This window comes from Arachis duranensis, chromosome 8, assembly GCF_000817695.3.
Source record: "Arachis duranensis cultivar V14167 chromosome 8, aradu.V14167.gnm2.J7QH, whole genome shotgun sequence".
NCBI classification, from domain to species: domain Eukaryota; kingdom Viridiplantae; phylum Streptophyta; class Magnoliopsida; order Fabales; family Fabaceae; genus Arachis; species Arachis duranensis.
The window spans coordinates 46,184,519-46,203,771 of record NC_029779.3 but is presented as its reverse complement, the minus strand read 5'-3'; the positions used below and the strand labels follow the sequence as shown (position 1 = coordinate 46,203,771).

The window sequence follows — 19,253 nt, the reverse complement described above, 5'->3', positions numbered from 1 at the left end:
ATTACATATATTTATATATAAATAATAACTAATTAGTTATAAATATTTATAATCATTTTAATGATTGATTTTGATATGCACATAATATTTTTATTTTTTCACATGTTTGAATTTTTTTTTATCAAATATGTAAGTCTCGTCTCCTTAGATAATATTTGGTTAATGTCTATGTTCATTGAGATATGAATATAATGACACATGTCTGTTATTTAGTTTGATGAGACATAGATTTTTGAAAGATACAGAAGAATACAGATGGATACGGAGACATTAAATTTGTGTATTTTTAATTTGATGAGATATTGAGACACGACTTGTGAGACATTAATTTTTTACTCTTTTATCTTTATTGAATTTTTAAAATTTGTTCACTTATCTTTTCAAATTTTTCTTTTTTTTCTTCTTCTTTTAGATTCTACAACCAAATTTATCCTTCTATTTTTTTAAAAAAGAAAATGTACATTTGATTTTATTTATTTATTTAAATTTTGATTAATTTTTAATAAATTATGAACTTTAATTTTTTTTATAAAAAATTATATATTTAATATTTGAATGATAATTTAAGATGGTATTAGAAGAAATAAAAAATATTAAAAAAATTATGGGAAAAACTTGTAACTAAATTGCAATTACCTTTGTAACAATACCAATGAAAGATAGCGAAGGTGCTAATGCTGGAGGAAAGATGTGTTTATATAACGGTCTAACACACTTGTCTTCAACGGTTACGATTCCATTGATATCAAGAAAAGGAAAATGGTATTTATATCTGCCAATACATTTTATTCAGAAACAAAATTAAATTAAATCACGCCTATTATAAAGTTACAAAATGACGTGTAGAAATGACTTCTACAAACATATAATAACTTGTAAATAGAGGAAAGATATAGGCACATACGTAAATAAATACATAAAGTTGAAAGATAAACTAAAATTTTCAATTGATATTATCCAATTTGATACATATATAGATGCAGATACGTATATAAATAAATCAATTATGCTACATATTAAAATATAAAATACATACAAAAATAAATTAAACAACTATAAACATATACATAAATATATAATAACTAATTAAATAATTAATTTTTAACTTGTATATAATATTTTTTAAAATAAATATATTAATAAAATTGAAAGATAAGCTAAAATTTTTAATTGATATTATAAAAAAGTTTTACTATCAAATTGCCAATATCCTCATATTATTATTATTATTATTATTATTATTATTATTATTATTATTATTCTTGTTATTATTGTTTTTGTTATTATTGTTGTTGTTTTTATTGTTGTTGTTATTGTTTTTATTTTTGTTGTTATTCTTACTGTTATTATTGTTATTGTTGTTATTATTATTATTATTGTTGTTATTATTGCAATGGAGGCATCTCCTTCTTTAATTTCTCTGTGTAGAAAAAAAAATAATACATTAAAAGTTTAAAACGATGATATATGAATGAATATTTTTAAAAAAATGACAACAATCTGGTAATAAAGTTTGGAAATAAAAAAGGTGATAATAATAAGAAATTTTATCCTGAAAAAATATAAAAATGGGCGAGGCCTTTCTGATTATACCCAGTACAGTAGATTATGGTATTTGCAAAAATTGATGATCCATCTTGAAAGGAAATCGAGCCATCTTTATTCACACATTTTATCTGCAAATATGATAAAACTTAGAAGTACCAATGAGATAATTACTGAAACAAATAACACAATAAGATCGAAATAAAATAATAATTCATTAATCAAATGCGTGAAATAGAAAACCAAGATTCATCAATGAGGTTTGAAGTTTGAACATACTCTATTAAAAGGACAAAAAAGAATTACTTAAAGTTGATATTTTAGTCTAAAATTTATTTTCTTTGGTTTTTCAATTAAAATTACTTATTTAAACAAAAAATAAAAAATAAACAGATCGGTCTAGTTAATCTAAAAAATTTCTTTTAAATAAATCAAACTTTTATTTCAAATGCTTGTATATATATACTTAATATATAATTAATCTATTAATTTAAATTTATAAATTTAAATAGATAGGTCTAAACGGATGGAATTAACCCATTTGACACCGAAATATTGGCGTAAGTGGATACGTACCATAGTATGGTATCTTACATCATTGAGTATGACGCCGAATCGATTATCTTTGGTTGCTACGTGAACCTCCTTTGCCAATGGTAAAATATCTACCGCGATATCAAAAGCACTAGCTCCATAACCAACTATAACCACAATCTGCATATTAAGTAAGGATTATGAATTATGAAAGAATTTCATGACAAATTGATAGGCCAAAAACAGTTATTCATCATTTTAACGCATTTCATAATAATGCTTTTGCAGCACACACTATTATATATATATGTACAAAAAATTAATTATTAAATTAATTATTATATATTTGTATATAAATATATGTTAATTAATTTATTTTTAATATATATTTTATATTTTAATATATATTCTATACAAATATTTATCAAATATTATTGTAATTTTTAATTCAGTTTAGTTTAAATCTCAAAATACATCTCTTATGAAGCAAATTCTGCTTCACGATTCATAATAATTGTCAAACACCTATATATAATGCAAATATTGTACTATTTTAATTTGCTGCTTCAATTCCATGCTAGTATCACAAATAAGAGGCTTTTTCAATTTTCAGTATGTAATTATGCTCTCTGAAAGGTATTAAATAAGAATTTACTTTAAAAATGTTCTAACAGTATTAAAAATCTTGATTTTTTTTTCAATATATTTAATTCATAAAAAATAAAAAATCTATATTTAGCAGTAAGAATTCATATGTAATTTCGATAAAGTTGATAACCTGAGAGTTAGATATAATTTGACAAGTTTTTACCAAAATTAAATTAAGAGAAAATATTTAATTTGGTCCTAAATTATATTTGACTTCTTTAAAATTTGAATTGTCTCTGTTTAGTTTTTAAACTTTTTAAATAACACTGTGATGAAAATTATTATACAGACTAACATGATTAAAATTTAAAAAATTTAAAAATTAAATAGTGACAATTAAAACTTTAAAAATTAAATTGAAGTTCGAATGTAATTTCAGAAACTAAATTGAAATATTGAATATTATTTTTTAAATTAAAAAATAATATAAATCTTTTTGGCGCCTAAGAAGAAGAAAAGAAATGACACGTTTTAAGCATGAAGGTACCTGGTCTTGAAAACGTCCAGGTGCACGGTAGTTATGGCTATGCATTTGGTAGCCTCTCCAATTCTCAATACCATCAATCTCAGCAACCCTCGGCACCGAGTTATGTCCCGAACACACCACAACCGCTTCAAACACCTCCCTACTCACCGATTCGGATCCCCGAGTCATCGACTCAACAACCCACTCGTCCTTCACTCGTTCCACTCGACTCACTCTTGTCTTCAACCGGGTCACCTCTCGAACACCAAACTCATCAGCGAACCGGTTTAAAAACCGAAGCACTTCGTCGTGACGCGGGAAAGTTCTCGGGTCGGACTCGGTTCTTACAAACGGGTAATCGGTGAAACTCATTAGTGCCCTTGGAAGGTTGGTGCGTAGGGACACGTGGAGGCTGCTGTGGACAGTTTCTCGGTTCGGATCGAGGCTGAGGGGGTCGGATTCGGTTCTCGGATCGTAGATCCAGTTTCCTCCTACGCTGTCGTTTTGATCATAAACGACGACGTGGTGTCGTTCGCGTTGAAGTTCACGTGCCGCCACGAGGCCTGAAACACCAGCTCCGATAACAGCGACTTTGACGGAACGATGCATGGTTTCTTTAATTAGGGCTAAGTAAATTAAACGACACCGTAGAGACGGCGAAAAATAGTAGATCTTTGAAATCTGAATACTTATATAACTAATATACTCGAATGAAGAAGAAATGTAAGGCTACTTGGTTGAAGCTTGGTGCATTGTAAAGAAAATGTTTCTTCAAGTAACAGGAAAGAAATAATATACGTACTACGGTACTAGGCAAGTTCTTTATTATTTAAATAATCTTAATGGACGACATGTAAAAGTGCAATTTAGAAGATTTTGGCCAAGATACACTAGGGAGGTGGAGGGAGATTATTTAAATTTTATCAACTAAATATGGTAAGTAATGATAAAATAAGCATTAGTAAAATATAATTATTAAAACAAAAAATAGGACTAACATTAATTAATTAAAATTAATCCTAATCACAAAAATGTATTTTTTTTTTATAAATATCAAAATTAATTTCTACAAATTTGAGGAATCAAATCATAATATTTATTTTAGTCAATTAAAGACGAATCCTACGTACTAATATATTTTTAGAGCTTAATTTTAATAGAGACATGTGAAATAAAATGTGTCAAAATTAAATTTATATTTTTTATGTATATTTTTATCTTTTGTTAGAAATAAAAATATTCAATGTATATTTAATGTTTTTAGTCGCTAAGTTGCTATATAGCAATCAATATCAATGAAGTTTTTTTTATTTTTAACTTATATTAATATTCAAATAAATATTTAAAATTATATACTAGAAAACATAAAAAAATTTACTAAAAAATATTCGAAAGTAAAATAGAATATCCAAAGTTAAGGATAGTTTTGCTAGAAACCATGAGAAATGAATAATATGTATTTAGAATTGAAGTCATATCTTAATAAACGTGAGTATAAGAAAAGGTTAATTAAAAAATTATTTTAAGAGTAAAAACAAAAAAAAATGGTTGAAAGTGGCTATAAAAAAAATAATTCCTAGACTTTCTTATATTTAAAATATAAAATATTTCATAATTTTATTCTAAAATAATAAGATTATATAGGATATCTTTGATTCATGTTTCAATAATAAGGTAGAATATATGAATACTGAAATAAATATAAAATACGATATAATATGAGATACGCTGACATACAAATTTTAAAATTTTATAAGATGTAAAAATATATATAAAATATAAAATATTTAAAATATTTGTTATTTTAGTAAAAAATAACATATATTACTTTTAAATTTACTTTAAAAATATATATTAAAAAAAGTATATGGAACCAACTAATAATCAGCCAATAATAGAACAACATAATTAATTATAATTAGTTTTATTAATTTGTAATTTAATTTATTTTTTAAATTATTATTGACCACGTTCAAAACATGATAGAAGATACGCTAGTGATAGGAGAGAATCACAGAACAGATCCTTTGATCATTAATTAGTTGGTTCCATATAATTAATTATGTTTTATTAATGCGTAACACATGAAATATAGAAATCATATTAAAAACCATTCAATTTACAAGAAAAAGAAACGGATCAGTAGCAACATCTGGTTAAAATCACCGGTATCTTTGGTTTATTAGTTGGCTGATTCTTGGCTTATATAAAATTGGTTCCTAGTATTGTTGATATTAAAAATAAAATTGGTCCCGCTAACACACGTGACATATATATAGCAAATCAATGTAAAAGAAGTACACAAAGAAATGGTATATTAAACATCAATGACTTCCTATTAAGAGAATTGCTACACGTCAATCCATTTTGCCATATTCTTTTACGTGGTTCATTCCTCAACACTAGCTGGAATCCATCATTTTCTCACATCCGATCCTCAATAATAAAGGTCAATGCTCCCGGTTTCATCATTTGAAAACAAAAATTATAATGGTCACCGGCCTTGAAAGTGATTGGATTTTTCACTGTAGACTTTTAATATAGAATTCTCCTCCAATGACGTAACACAAAAGTTGTGTGTGTGAAATGTTTAACTAGCTATTTTGGGTGGATTATAGCCTGCACTGGCCCAATCGAAGAGAAGAATGCATCTTATCCTTTTTGTATTGGTGTTTAGTTTGAGGGAGTGTCACACGTAGATGAGATACAGTAACATAGTATGTGTCAGGTGCAATGTTCACCGATAAAGAGGGAAGTGGTTAATTGGTAAAATTTGAATTTGGCCCCATTAGAGATTGGTTTGTAAATAGCAAAAAATCTTGGAGTGGAGCTGAAACCGGCTTTTTGGTGGGCTGACGAAGTTATTTGGTCCAGTTAAGATTTATATTGTGTTAAAATCAATAGCACAGTAACAACATGAGTTCGATTTTTTCAGTATTTCCGTTCACTTCTATTTTGATCGAGATCAGTGCAGAAGCAGATTGGAGTTGCAGCAGAGGAACTAAAGTGCTGTTTTTATTTTAATTGAGTTAGATAAAAAAAGTGATAGAAAGATTAATCTCATGGTTTGTTTGTTACTAGATTTTTGTGAGTTTGAGTCGGGTTTATTTGACCTTACTAGTTACTATGTACAAAAAAAATTTTCAAGCAATCCGACTTGAATTTACTGGAGTAAAGGTCAGAAGCACCGGAAAGGATAGTGACTCATCAACTTGAGTAAATTGAGGAGGAAGATAAGGGCGCATTCTCATTACATGGAGAACAACTCAGGTCTGAGTTGGCCCGGATCACATTAAAGTTTGAAGATACGTCTGACAACAACGACTTTGTGTGGTCATTGAGGTGGAGGAGCCAGCAACTGCAGATGGTGGAGATTCAACCACCATGAAATGCAAGGGTGAGTCTCTGAAACTGGTGATCTAATAAATTTAGGAGTGATGTGTTTTTAGGTTAAGTCTTCTTTACCCCGTCCGAGAACAAAAAAAAACCCAAGCCCAAGAAAGAGAGTGTTTGTTGTGATGGCGATTAATTCGTTTTGAGTAATTAATTCAAATCCGTTCTAAATATTTTAATAGTTTTAAACAAAATTAATACACAGATTTAATTTTAAGATTTTATTATAGTAGATAAATCAATTTTTTGTTTATTTTTTAGTGGAGTAATTATCTAAATTATTTTTTAATAATTTTAAAAAGTGAACATTTTAGGATGTGTTTAAGAAACACATTGGGAAAGAGAAAAGCGCATTTGAGTCTTTTAAACGCTTTATCTTTATGATTAGCAACATTTTATTCCTCTGAAGAAGTGATTAATTGATGTCTTTTATTAATTATAAAATTAATTAATAAGATCTATTTAAATATCTAAATTAAGATAATATAAAAAATTAAATTGATGTCTTTTTTAGTAATTTTTTATTTAAAAGTAATTTTAAATAGTATAATCTAAACAATATTTATTTTACTATAAGTCATTTTGATATAAAAATTGTCAAATATAAATTATGTTAACACATATTTACTTTTTTATTAAAATCAAATTTATACAAACTCCTATTTGTAAACTGTAATTCAAACACACACTTAGTCTCTCAAAAATTTAATATACAAATTAATCTCCAACATTTTTTTATATAGTCATGTTCATTTTACTTTTACTATATATCAACCTTTATTATTATTAACTTAACTTTGTATACGTGAATGATGACACTTGCATATATGCACTCTTTTCATTGAAAACAAACAAGGTGAATAATAATACTTTAAAATTCAAATTCAAATATTTTTTTAGTACAAATATTTTTTTAAAATAGGACGTTATCAGATTTTTGTTGACAATTTGACATTATGCATATGAAATTAAGTTACAAATTTAACAAAAAAAAATTTGTTAACATAATTTTTGCACATACATACATGTGTGTGTGTTAAGTTAGCCCAATTATGAAATAGCGATTCTAATTGATAATTTGGTGATCAAGTTGAGATTCAAGTGAAAATAAAAGAATAACTTTGATTATACTTATGGCATGTTTGGATAGATTCATAAGTAACTTGTTTTTATTTTTAACTTGTGAAAATATATAGTATTAATGTCTGGTACAATTTTTAAAACTAAATTGTAACTTTTTAAGAAACTATTTAAGTGTTTATGAAAAAGTTAAAAAAATAAATTTTCTCATAATAAATTTTTTTTATCATATTTCTTTTAAAATAAGCACTTTTAGAACTAAAAAACTAAATACAAAATAACTTATTTATAAGCTACTTTTAATATAAATATTTTTTGTTTTGAGCTATTTTTTCAAAAAGAACTTAATTAAGCTGTTGATGGTTTAATAATATTATTTTTTGAAAAAATACTAGATTAGAAATCAAATAGGTTTAATTTAACCTTAAAAGTTAATTTGATTATAATATCTATTAATATTTTTTTTCTACTAAATACTTGAAGAATTTAGTAAGTCATATAATTTACATTATAACAACTTTTGAAAATTGTATTTTTTTCTAAAGATTTAACTGGATAGGACTAACTTAAATATGTGACATGTAATTCGACCTAAGGACTACCTTTAAATCTTATTAGAAAACTAAATCAATTTTTGCGTTTAATCTCTTGATTAATTAATTGACGACTAATTAATGCTTGAGAAATTGAGGAATCAAGGAATTGGAAATTAGTTACTAAAGATTTGTCGCGAAGAATTTTTGCAAACTTCAAGATAAATAAACGAGGTTTGATTTCTCTAAAAGAATAAACATCTCCAAAAATCTTTAACTCTCATCATCATTGTCTTCTCTTAAATCAGCATTCAAGCTCTCTATCAGTAAGCATTCAAGCATTTAAGTTCTAAATCTTTCAATCTTTTCCTCTTCAATCCAGGTTCCTTTAATCTAATCAGACATTTAATATGATATTTACTTGTTCAATTTTTTAATATTTGTGAAAAAGATATTCACTCACCGTAGTATTAATTGAGCGATTCAGTGCACTTATCAACATCCGTAAACTTTAATTTTCATTCATCAACATGTACCACTTCCTACTCTAAAAATTCAATTCTATCATTACGAAAGACTGACGAGTCTTTAATCCTATTCTCAACTCGTACCAATAAAGTCCTGTGTAATATCTTTCACTAAAAACAAATAAAATTATATCTTTTTTAGCAATGTATAATGGCATTAATTTTTGTACCTGTATAGTTGTAATTGATTATTCTTTTATTCCTATAAATAAATAATAAATCATAAATTAAAGAGACATAAAAAAAATACCCCACTTATAAATTACTTAAAGCCACCTATATAAAATGAAATAATTTTTTTAAACTATTAATTTTTTCCATTGTTTTAAAATTTGTTTTCATTAGATATTTTTTATTCTCACATCTTGCCTTTAATACATTGTGGTTGCAGGTTTGGAATCCGATACATATTGGTCGTGGATTGATTTAAAAGTTTTTAGTTTTCAATGTTTTTAATTTTTGTAATTTTAATTTTTAATTTTTATTTTGTCTTAAATATTTTTTATTTCTATTTTTTGTTAGTGAAAGCAAACACATTGAATTATTAGCTAATAAAGTCTATCTGTCTAAAACGGGACAATTATAAAAATATTATTTTTATTATAGGACATTAAATAATTTAAAACTAATCAAATGATCCTTTTAAAAATTATAAAAAATTGGACAATAAGATATTTACTTATGTCAGAAATGATAGGTATATCCTTCTTCTCATATTGACAGATGCAAGTTATAACTCACCCCTACTTTATGTAAACTTTTGAAATTTCCTTTGGCAATAGATCAGAAAGTTGTTTTATGTTAAACATTTGGCTGCCTAATTTTGTTTCTATCTTTACCCTCTTTTAGTTTTTATTGTCGGTATGGTTTTTTATTGAAGGGGTGTCATTCTTTTATTTCTTCCCCCCTCCCCTCACCCTTTCCTATGATAAATTTTGAGACCAATAATTTTTATTATTTTTTATTATTATTTAATTAATATAAATATTAAATTATTTTTAATAAATAAATTTTATTAATTTATATATATAAATTTTAAAAAATATGAGTATAAAATATAGGGGTGTACATGGTCCCACCTAGCCTGAAGACTCGACTCGGTCCGAACACTTTAGAGACTAATTTGTAATTTGGTGTAATTTTATTGGGTTTAGAATCGGATAAGGGTCTCAAAAATAGATTCAGTCATTACTTCGGGTCGAGTTCGGGCCATGGTTCGGGCCGCCCGAAATCAGTCTGGTGACCCGATCATCATACACAATTAATATCTTGTGTTATTAGTGATGGATGATGGCTATTCTTATATGGAATTTAAGTACTGTAGACCTTAATATTTTGTATTATTAGTTATTATAAGACTATAAGTTAATGTTTTATGTTTAAAATGCATAAGATTTTAGACTAATTAATGCATAATATTGTGTTATTTGTATTGATTTAAATATTTGGTATTATTAGACAATATTAGTATTGATTATGATTATACTTTAATTTTAGAGAAGAGTTGATTTTTGTTATATTTTTCTAAGTGAATTTTACCATGTCAAATAATAGTTGGAGTCTTGAAAATTTGGATATTTTTACATGCTAACTTATAAGAAGGTATCAAGGTAATGTAATGTTAACGGCTCGGTTTTTATTCAGTATAATCGTGGCCTGAAAGTGTATAGGTTTCATCGGGTTTAGGGTCAGGTTCGAATCTAATAAATAGGCCCGATATATATTTCAGGACGAATCTAGGTCATATCAAATATGGTTTCACCCAACCCATACACACCTCTAATAAATTGTATTAATTTATGTATATAAAATTTTAATAAATATAAATATAATTATTACTGATTAAATATGAATAAAAATAATAATATTTATTCATCATATAATATTGTTCATCTTTTATTATCGTATTTTTTCCCTGTTGTCCTCGTTATAAGTGTCTTATTGTTGCTTTCTTTTTTAGAAGTTATTTTTCTTCTACTTTGATGAGGACATAATTTCTCTCCTTGTAGATACTTCATTTCAATTAGCTTACATACAGATGACAAAGGTATTGCGATTTACTTGTTTTTTTTTTAAAGGCATAATTCATTCTTCAAATTACATTATTTATCTTGTTGATCTTCCATGCATGTAAAAAAGATGTACAAACCTTTAAGAGTCTTTGAGCAAGGACTCAAGGAGTAGATCATCGAACTATACAACTTGGAAGTTTGCTCAGATTATGAATTGTGTTTTTCTCATTAAAATTGAATTTGATATATAGTTTTCAATTTTTCTGGTATCGTTAGCTAGACTTTATTCATGAATAAATTTTTTTATTACCAATAAAATGTTTAACCAAGTTATATAACGCGTTTTTTGTTCAAACTTACGTATATATACGATTTAGCTTTTGTTTTTTCGTTCTCTTTTTTTTTTCTTTCGTTATCTTTCGTCGATATCATCTTTTTCAACAATTTGATCATCATCCTTGTCATCTTTTTCTTTTCTTATTCTTTTTTAATGTTGTCTTCTTTTTTTTCAACGTCTTTTCATCTTCTTCTCTTGTTTGATTTTTTTTTTCTGTTTTTTTTCATCATCCATGATCATCATTATTGTTGTTGTCTTCTTCATCTTTTATAAAAATATGAAAATTTTGATTTACAAAAATTCTGATGTATAACATATAAATTTTTAAAAAACGATGTGTTCAAAATATTAACCTCTAACTAACAAAATACATGCAACCCAAAAATTTTACTATATAATATAAAAATTTTGTTGTATAATACAAATTTTTTTTTAAAGAATCAAAACATTGACCGTCAATCAATAAAATACAATCAATACATAAATTTTAGTTCTCACTGAAGAATTTTTGACACACAACATATAAATTTTTGATACACACAACACAATTTTATTCTAAACCACATATTTAAAATATTGGCTTATTACAACAAAAATTTATGTGATATAAACAAAAATTCTTATAATATGTACAAAAATTTCTATTATATGTCAATAAATTGTGTACAAATTTTTGTGATGTATCAATCAACTTTTGTACTTTTCAACAAAAAAATTTTAACACATGCACATATTTTTTTATTGAATTTTTGCCAACTTAATTAATTTTAGTTATAAAAATATTTAGTAACATAGCTTGGTAGGATTTGAAGCGGAGATCTTTAAGGTGGAAAAAGAGAAATATGCCATATGAATTAAGATTTATTGGCAATACTTAACATTAATGCTATAGTAATAATGATAATTAGTTAATTGGGCCGTTTTTGATAGTATTAACTACTTGTACCCTTCTGATTCTAATGTTGGGTTTAAATTTCAATTCTTTATTTTAATCTGCTCAGACCAAAATTTTTGGAAGGAAGGCTTAGTTTTAAGCCGAACAATATATATTCCGGGACAGGAAAAGATTATAATTATATTTATTTATAGTAAATAAAAAAATATTATTAAAATGAAATAGTTAATAGTCAAAATCGTCTTTAAAAGATATTTCGATCTCTATTTTAGTCTTCGAAAGACAAAATTAATCAAAATCATCCTTGAAAGATACACGATTTGGTCACATTAGTCCTTCTGTCAGTTGGATGATGATATGTTACGTTAAATGCCACGTGGCATAATAATGTGGTGGGTTAATGCCACGTGTTACAAGATGATTGGTTGACGTGTTAGATCAATGACAGATGTCATGCCACGTGTCAGATCGGTGACACGTGGCGACATGTAAAAAAATTATTTATAATCAAAATAGTTCTTGAAAGTTCAGACGTAAGTTATTTTCATTACTAAAATTTTAAAAATTAATCAAATTAATCCTTATATAAATTTTTTTATTTTTTTTCATAATATTAAATTTAAAATATTTTTTGATACTACTAATTTTAATAGAAATGTAATTGACAAATAAAAATTAGTAATTGTATCTTTTCTTCTTAAATTTTTTTTCAATAAAATTATCTCTCTCCTTTAATTCTTTCTCAAAATCTCTCTTAAAAATAAGAGAGATTTTGAGAAAAATTAATCAAAATCTCTCGTTTAATTATCTCTCTTAAATATATATGATAGAATAAAATTAACAAAATACTTATTATTCCTGTTTTATATTATTTTAGAATAACTATATATTGTTAAAATGTTAGTAAAAATATATTTTTTAAATTTTAATTTTAAATTTTTTACTATTTTTAATTTTTTATTTACATAGGATCGGGTTAACCGATTCAACCAGTAACTCACCAGTTAAACCAATGACCCAATAACTCGGTAATTTGACCGGTTCAATCACCGGTTCAGTTCTGACAACTATGCATTTTATGCGTCTTTATGGGAGCACCCCCTAATTTATTTGGGTTTAGAAAAAAGAAAAAGAGTAAACTACCATTTCTACCAACGAAAGTTGAAAACGCTGACATATCTACCTATAAAAAAAGGAAATTACCATTTGTACTCATAAAACATGAGTTTTATATAACAAAATTATTCAAATACTAAAAAATCACATAAAAACTCCAAATTACCCTTATCATCATTTGCATCATCTTTTTCCCACCACCACCACCACTAACCCTAACCCCATTCTCTCTCTCTCTCCTTCCATTTTCTGAGCTCGTCGCTGCCGCCAGAGTCCGTCAACTCTGCCAACTCCTTCCTCTTTCTCTTTCTCTCTCTTTTCTTATATATTTTGCTTCTCTCTCTTCTACTTCTTCGAATGGTTACGTGATGTAGGTTTAGTGGTTTCTGGGTTTGTAGACTGGGGAAGACTAGTGGAACCGCGGACTGGACAGGGGCTGGAACTCTGTGTCAGCGAGAGATTGAGGGTTAGCTAGAACGGGTTAGGGCAGTGGTAGCGATCAGACAGCGGCAGGGGCTCTAGGATTGTAAAAGACGGCGAAAACAGAAGGCGACGGTGGTCCTGGGATCGCGGAGGTGAGGCAAGAGGAAGAAGAAGAAAGAGAGAGGAAAAGGGTGGAGGAGGAAAGAAAGGGGGAAAGGACGTGGCGGTGGCGAGTGGAGGTTGGGTGGAACTTGACGGCGCCAGCGACTGTTGAGTGCCGCAGCGGTGGCTACGCAGAGGAGCTAAAAAGGGGCGAGAGAGAGGAAGAAGAGTGGAAATCGGGTGAGAGGAGACAACTTGGTGTTTGCAGGTGGTGGTGCCGTGGTCTCAGACAATTTGCTTTCTCTATTGTTGTTGTTGTTGTTGTTGCTTTATGTGAAGAAGATGATAATCGAGATATAGTGGTGGTGGTGATGATGGTAGTGATGAAGGAAATGAGGTGGTGTTGCCTTTAAATTGAGTGATGGTGGTAATTAAGATTTAGGATGGTGGTGAGGAAGAATTTTGGTGGTGGGTTTGGGATTGAAAAAGTGGTGGTGTGGAGTAAGTGGTGGTGGTGGTGGGGTAATTTGAAAATTTTAATAATTTTTTGGATTTGGATAGTTTTATTAGCAAAAGTTTATATTTCATGAATACAAATAATAATTTCTTCTATAAATAAATATATCAGTATTTTTAACTTTCGTAAATACAAATGGTAGTTTACTCAAAGAAAAATATAAAGATGGCTAATTGCATTTGGATTTCAGTATTTCACAGGCCAAAAAAGATACACAACATACCCTAAAGCTTAGAAGGCTAAACTATCTCTTCAATCTTCACAACACTGTTTCAAATACTAACAAAAAGTGTTTCTTTTTACATTTCATGCTAATAGTATTCTTCTTATTAATATTATTTTTTTTATTTACTATAAATATAATTATTATCTTTTCCTAGCCCGAAATATATATTGTTCGGTTTAAAACTACGCCTTCTTTCGAAAAATCTTGATCTGGGCGGATTAAAATAAAGAATTGAAATTTAAACCTAACATTAAAATCAGACAAGGGTACAAGAAGCTAATACTACCAAAACGGCCCAATCAATTAATTATCATTATCACCGTAACATTAATGTTAAGTACTCATTGAAATTAGAGAGAAGTAAATACTGACTTCTCTAGCATGGCATATACATTGTCTGTGCTTCTCCCAACCAGACTCACACGCATCTCGAAGCAAGAGCAGCCACGCTACTTTCATCGCACGAAGAAGAGACTTGCGTTCATCACTAGAGCAATGGCCTCTAAACTAGTCTATAAAAAAAGCTCATTATAATATATATAAATAACACTTATATTTATTAATTACTAATAACTAAAAACATTTAACAACTATAATGTAAAATAGAAATGTACAGATATAAAATGTGAATAATGTCATAGAACGTGTTAACAAAACGATAATCACATGCAATCGGTAGTCCTCTTTGTCACTTTGAAAGAAGACGTTGTCGGCATCAATATTAATTTTTGAATAATAATGTAAATTCAAGTCTTTTATTATCAAATTTAATTAAATTGATCTAATATAATAAAATTAATTATAATTAACATTATTTTAAATTTTATTATTTAATTTAATTGAATTTAATTTATAAAATTTTTTAAATATATAAGTATTACTTTTAATTTTTTTCTCTAATTTTTTGCAGATAATAACTTATTTATTTTTTGGTACCATTTTAATAGTTTCAAAATATTATTCATATATCAAAATCAACTATTAAATTGATCACCATTCTATATAATATATGTATAATTTAATTTATTTTTAATGTAGTAATTGATTTTGATGATTGATTTTGATATATATATATATAGTATAATTATTAATAATTTATCCTCAAAATTAATACTTGATCACACCATCCTCGTATTACTCAATCCAAATATAATGCCATTTAAATAGTGTTTAGTGGCTAATATACAAACTTAATAACTCTCATAAAAGAAATATATATGCAATTGAAATTTCTAATTATATATTTACATTTACGTGCGGATGTTAATTTTGTCCAAAATAGTGTTTAGTGGCTAATGCATACGCTTTGAAAAAAATATCAAATAAACACTCTATTGAATGTAGAAATAGCCTAATAAACAAATTTATGGAGGAGAACTAATACTTAATCATGTCATATTAATGGTAGATGAGCTAACACATAATATAAACATTCTTTTGACGAAATCTCCTAAACTATAGAAATTGGTAAAATATTAAAATGATATTTCATTCATGTTTATCACTTTACTAATCTTTTCACTTTAAAGAAGCTTGATCCGCATTCTTTTGAGGCAAGGTTCCCATCCAAGCCGGAGGCAGCATACCAGTTTGTTCTTCAACTGTCTTAAACAAAGGTGGCAACATCTTATACACACCGGCAACCTCCTTCAAAGCACTGCCACCGTCACCACCTTCGCCATTGCCGTTTGTCCAAATGCTGATATTCGGCTTGAGTCCACGTACCGCATCGCCATTAATCCTAGCAATCTCTTGATACATTCCACGTTCTATCATCAAGTAGTCCCTTAGAGCTGCATAGTTTCCTCCAAGTGCTTCATGGAGTGTCTTTAGATATGCACCTTGGGCTTTCCCTAATGCCATAAGCCCCTCTGCCTCCTTCTTCTTCGCGTATAGCTGCGCATCGGCGGCTTGTTGGCGAGCGAAAAACTCTGCCTCTGCCAATTTCTTTTGTGCTTCAGCTTCTTTCTCCTTCTGGAAAAGAACTGCTTCTGCTTCTTTTTGTTTCTTGTATAGTTCCCAGTTGGCCTCTTGTGCCTATCAAATAATTTTACTTGTTATGGATCCATAAAGAGTAAAAGTAACTAGGATTTCATTCCGCATTTTATATATTGACACATCATGAGCAAAAGTGTTTGAATCAATTATCTAATATCGCAAAATTCACAGAAAACAAAAAGTATTTGATAAATTCAAAATGTTATCATGCAGTTATTATTGCACAATTCAAGAATTGATGATAAGTTGCATTATTTTACTTTGTCCAATGGCCAATCTCAGAAATTCAGTGAGATTACATACTTCATGAGCAGAAATAGTATACAAGGAAGGATACTAATTAATGAGTTGTATAGAATAATTATAGATAATTAATTTTTAGTTAGTTAATATCATTAATTTTTATAGAAGGTTTAGGATTTAGAGTTAGAATTTAAAATTTAGAAATTAAAATTTCTATAAAAAATAATTAAAAAAAAAGTTGTGAAGGCACTAACCTTGGTCTCATAGTCAACGCTTGCCTGGGTGAGGTAATCAGCTCTAAGTTTCTCAGTCCTGGCCTTAGCATTCATCCTCTCAACCTCCCCCTGCAGCTCTGCCTCCCTCAAAGACACTGCCTTTGTAGCCTCCATCTCCGCCAACTTTGCCACCTTCGACCACTCCGCCTTCTTCCTTGCTAGCTCTGCATTTGCCTCTGCCACCTCTGCTTCCTTAGAATTCTCAAACACCTTCACTGATGTCCTCACCTACAACACTCAAATAAACATGTTTCAAGACTATATCAATATAAACTATGTATTTCTTTCATTAAAGAATAATGAAAATACAAAACATTATTTAGTTACGTTGATCTCCTCCTTATCGCCCTCGCCTTTCTTCTGAGTGGCAATGATCTTCGTCTCAGCATCGATCTTGGCCGCATTCTGGAGCGTCTCGCCTTCCCTAAGCTTGGCACCAACCTCTCCCTTCTTCTTGGCTTCAGCAACGTCCACCTTGGCCTGATTTGCAGCCTCCATCTGAGTCTTCTTGCCCAAGTAAGAGAAGTACTCATGTCCCGGCACATCCACCAGCTGCTTCACGTTCGCATTGTAGATCAGCAGCCCAAACTGATTCAGTTCTAGCTGAACTTTCTCGAACACACCTTCAAGTAACGGTTACATGCATGTTAGTTTCAATTAATTGATTTCTGTTACTCATGAGTAACATTATTACCAACATTTTGCAAATTAAGTTCACAATAAGGTGCAATCAAATAAAATAGGCCAATAGGGTTATTTGGATGTTTAGTAGAAAAATCATTTTTTTTCTTTGGTGAAATGATTAGAAAAAGAAAAATGAAAAAAGTATAGGGAATATTAAGTCGTTTTTCTTTTCTATTTCTATTTTTTTGGAAGAATTTAAAATTTAAAATATAAAATTTAGGATTTAAGATTTAAAATTTATGATTTAAAATCTAAAATTTTTAAAATAAATAATTTTTTTGAAAAAGTAATAGATATTTACCAAAATATTAGTTCTCTAGCATTACTTTTAAAAATCAATTCAATCGTATTTTAAATAGGTTTGCATACAACTAAAGGGAAAAAAGTTGATTGTAAAACAATTAAAGAGGATTTATGATGCATTCTTTCTAATTGATAAGACCTAATATTTTAGGACTTTTACCATTGACAACCTTTTAATAAGGCCTTTTAACCCCACTTTTTTTCTAGTATATTCATAAATCAACGGTAAGAAGTATGATATTACGATACATTGATACATATCTAACTATCTAAGTACAATTTAAATTTAAATATATTGTTGATTTAAGAAAGTAAGTTAAAAGGCAGAGAAGAAAAAAAAGGTGAAGTTATTGTTATTGCATACCTTGCTTGAACTCCTTGGTTCCCTTGAAGATCTCGTCCATAGTCATAGAGGCGGCGAGAACACGCGTCTCACCCTCAATGACTCCTTGGACGAGATCATTAACGTGGTTGGAGAGCTTATCATGGGTCGACAGGAGCTTGGCGTACTTTAAGAGAGACTCGTGATCGTCGACACGTGGACCAATTGTGAACACCGAAGGAAGCTTGAAAGGGAGCTTCTCGGCGCTCATGGCTTGGAGCTCGAACGTGTAGTTTACCGGAGAAAGGTCCAAGGTGGTGCATGATTGCCATGGAAACACCCATGCTTTCTTCGCAAGCTTCACGTCTTTGATCCCAGCACCTGTTATTACCAGGTATTCCGATGCATTCGCTACCTTGAACATCATCAGTTCTATATTTTCTTGTAATACAGTGATCTATGACTTATGAGAGAGTATGAGGGAGATGGAAGAAGCTTAATTAAGATAGAAGAATTGGAGTGAGTGAATGAATGATTAATGTGTGTAGAAGACAGAAGACTAGAAGCCTATATAGATGCAAATATCCGAAGAAATATTCAAATTTATTGCGTTTAGATTAGCAATTTTATCTTTGATTTTTTTGGAAAAGCATTTTTGTAATTTTCAAGATATTTGTATTCGCTTTATATTTAAAAAAGGATATTTTTTATTTAAAACGAGTTATTTTGAGATTTTTTATTTAAAAAGATTTTTTTCCCTTTTTAGCTTATACTTAGTGAGGAAGGAGAGGGAAGGAACAATTGTGGTAACAATATTCAAATTGAGGTAACTGCTTTGCGATTCTGTTTCCTTCCTCTTATGCTCTTATTAGGAGATACGATCCTCCTTTTTAATTATTTTCTGAAATATATTGATTTTATTATTAGGTGTACATTAAAAAACCAAAATGTGTTAACCGGTTAAAAAACTATAACCACATTTTGGTTAACCAATTTAACAAAATTTTAAAAATCATATCCATATTTTTTAAAATTGGTTAACCAAAATCAAATTAAAAAAAAAAATCAAAGTTC

The 19,253-nt window shown here is 28.4% G+C and overlaps 2 protein-coding genes across 3 annotated transcripts in view; both read right to left on the bottom strand.

The window, feature by feature from the left end:
• The window catches only part of LOC107463187 (flavin-containing monooxygenase FMO GS-OX5-like), a 6,756-nt gene extending 2,768 nt beyond the window's left edge, over positions 1 to 3,988 (bottom strand). Inside the window, exons 1-4 of one of the 2 annotated variants that reach the window (XM_016081931.3) lie at positions 3,215 to 3,988; positions 2,122 to 2,259; positions 1,594 to 1,676; positions 637 to 772 (exon numbers count right to left, since the gene is read on the bottom strand). In XM_016081931.3, coding sequence (XP_015937417.1) covers positions 637 to 772; positions 1,594 to 1,676; positions 2,122 to 2,259; positions 3,215 to 3,802 — 945 coding nt within the window. In that variant the 5' untranslated portion in view covers positions 3,803 to 3,988. The remainder of the gene's footprint in view (positions 1 to 636; positions 773 to 1,593; positions 1,677 to 2,121; positions 2,260 to 3,214) is intronic. The other variant, XM_021129851.2, reaches the window with a different exon arrangement.
• An 11,713-nt stretch (positions 3,989 to 15,701) lies between these two features.
• LOC107463272 (uncharacterized) overlaps positions 15,702 to 19,253 on the bottom strand; it is a 16,524-nt gene continuing 12,972 nt past the window's right edge. The window contains exons 6-9 of the mRNA XM_016082044.3: positions 18,222 to 18,611; positions 17,198 to 17,493; positions 16,850 to 17,098; positions 15,702 to 16,391 (exon numbers count right to left, since the gene is read on the bottom strand). Coding sequence (XP_015937530.2) covers positions 15,873 to 16,391; positions 16,850 to 17,098; positions 17,198 to 17,493; positions 18,222 to 18,611 — 1,454 coding nt within the window. The 3' untranslated portion in view covers positions 15,702 to 15,872. The remainder of the gene's footprint in view (positions 16,392 to 16,849; positions 17,099 to 17,197; positions 17,494 to 18,221; positions 18,612 to 19,253) is intronic.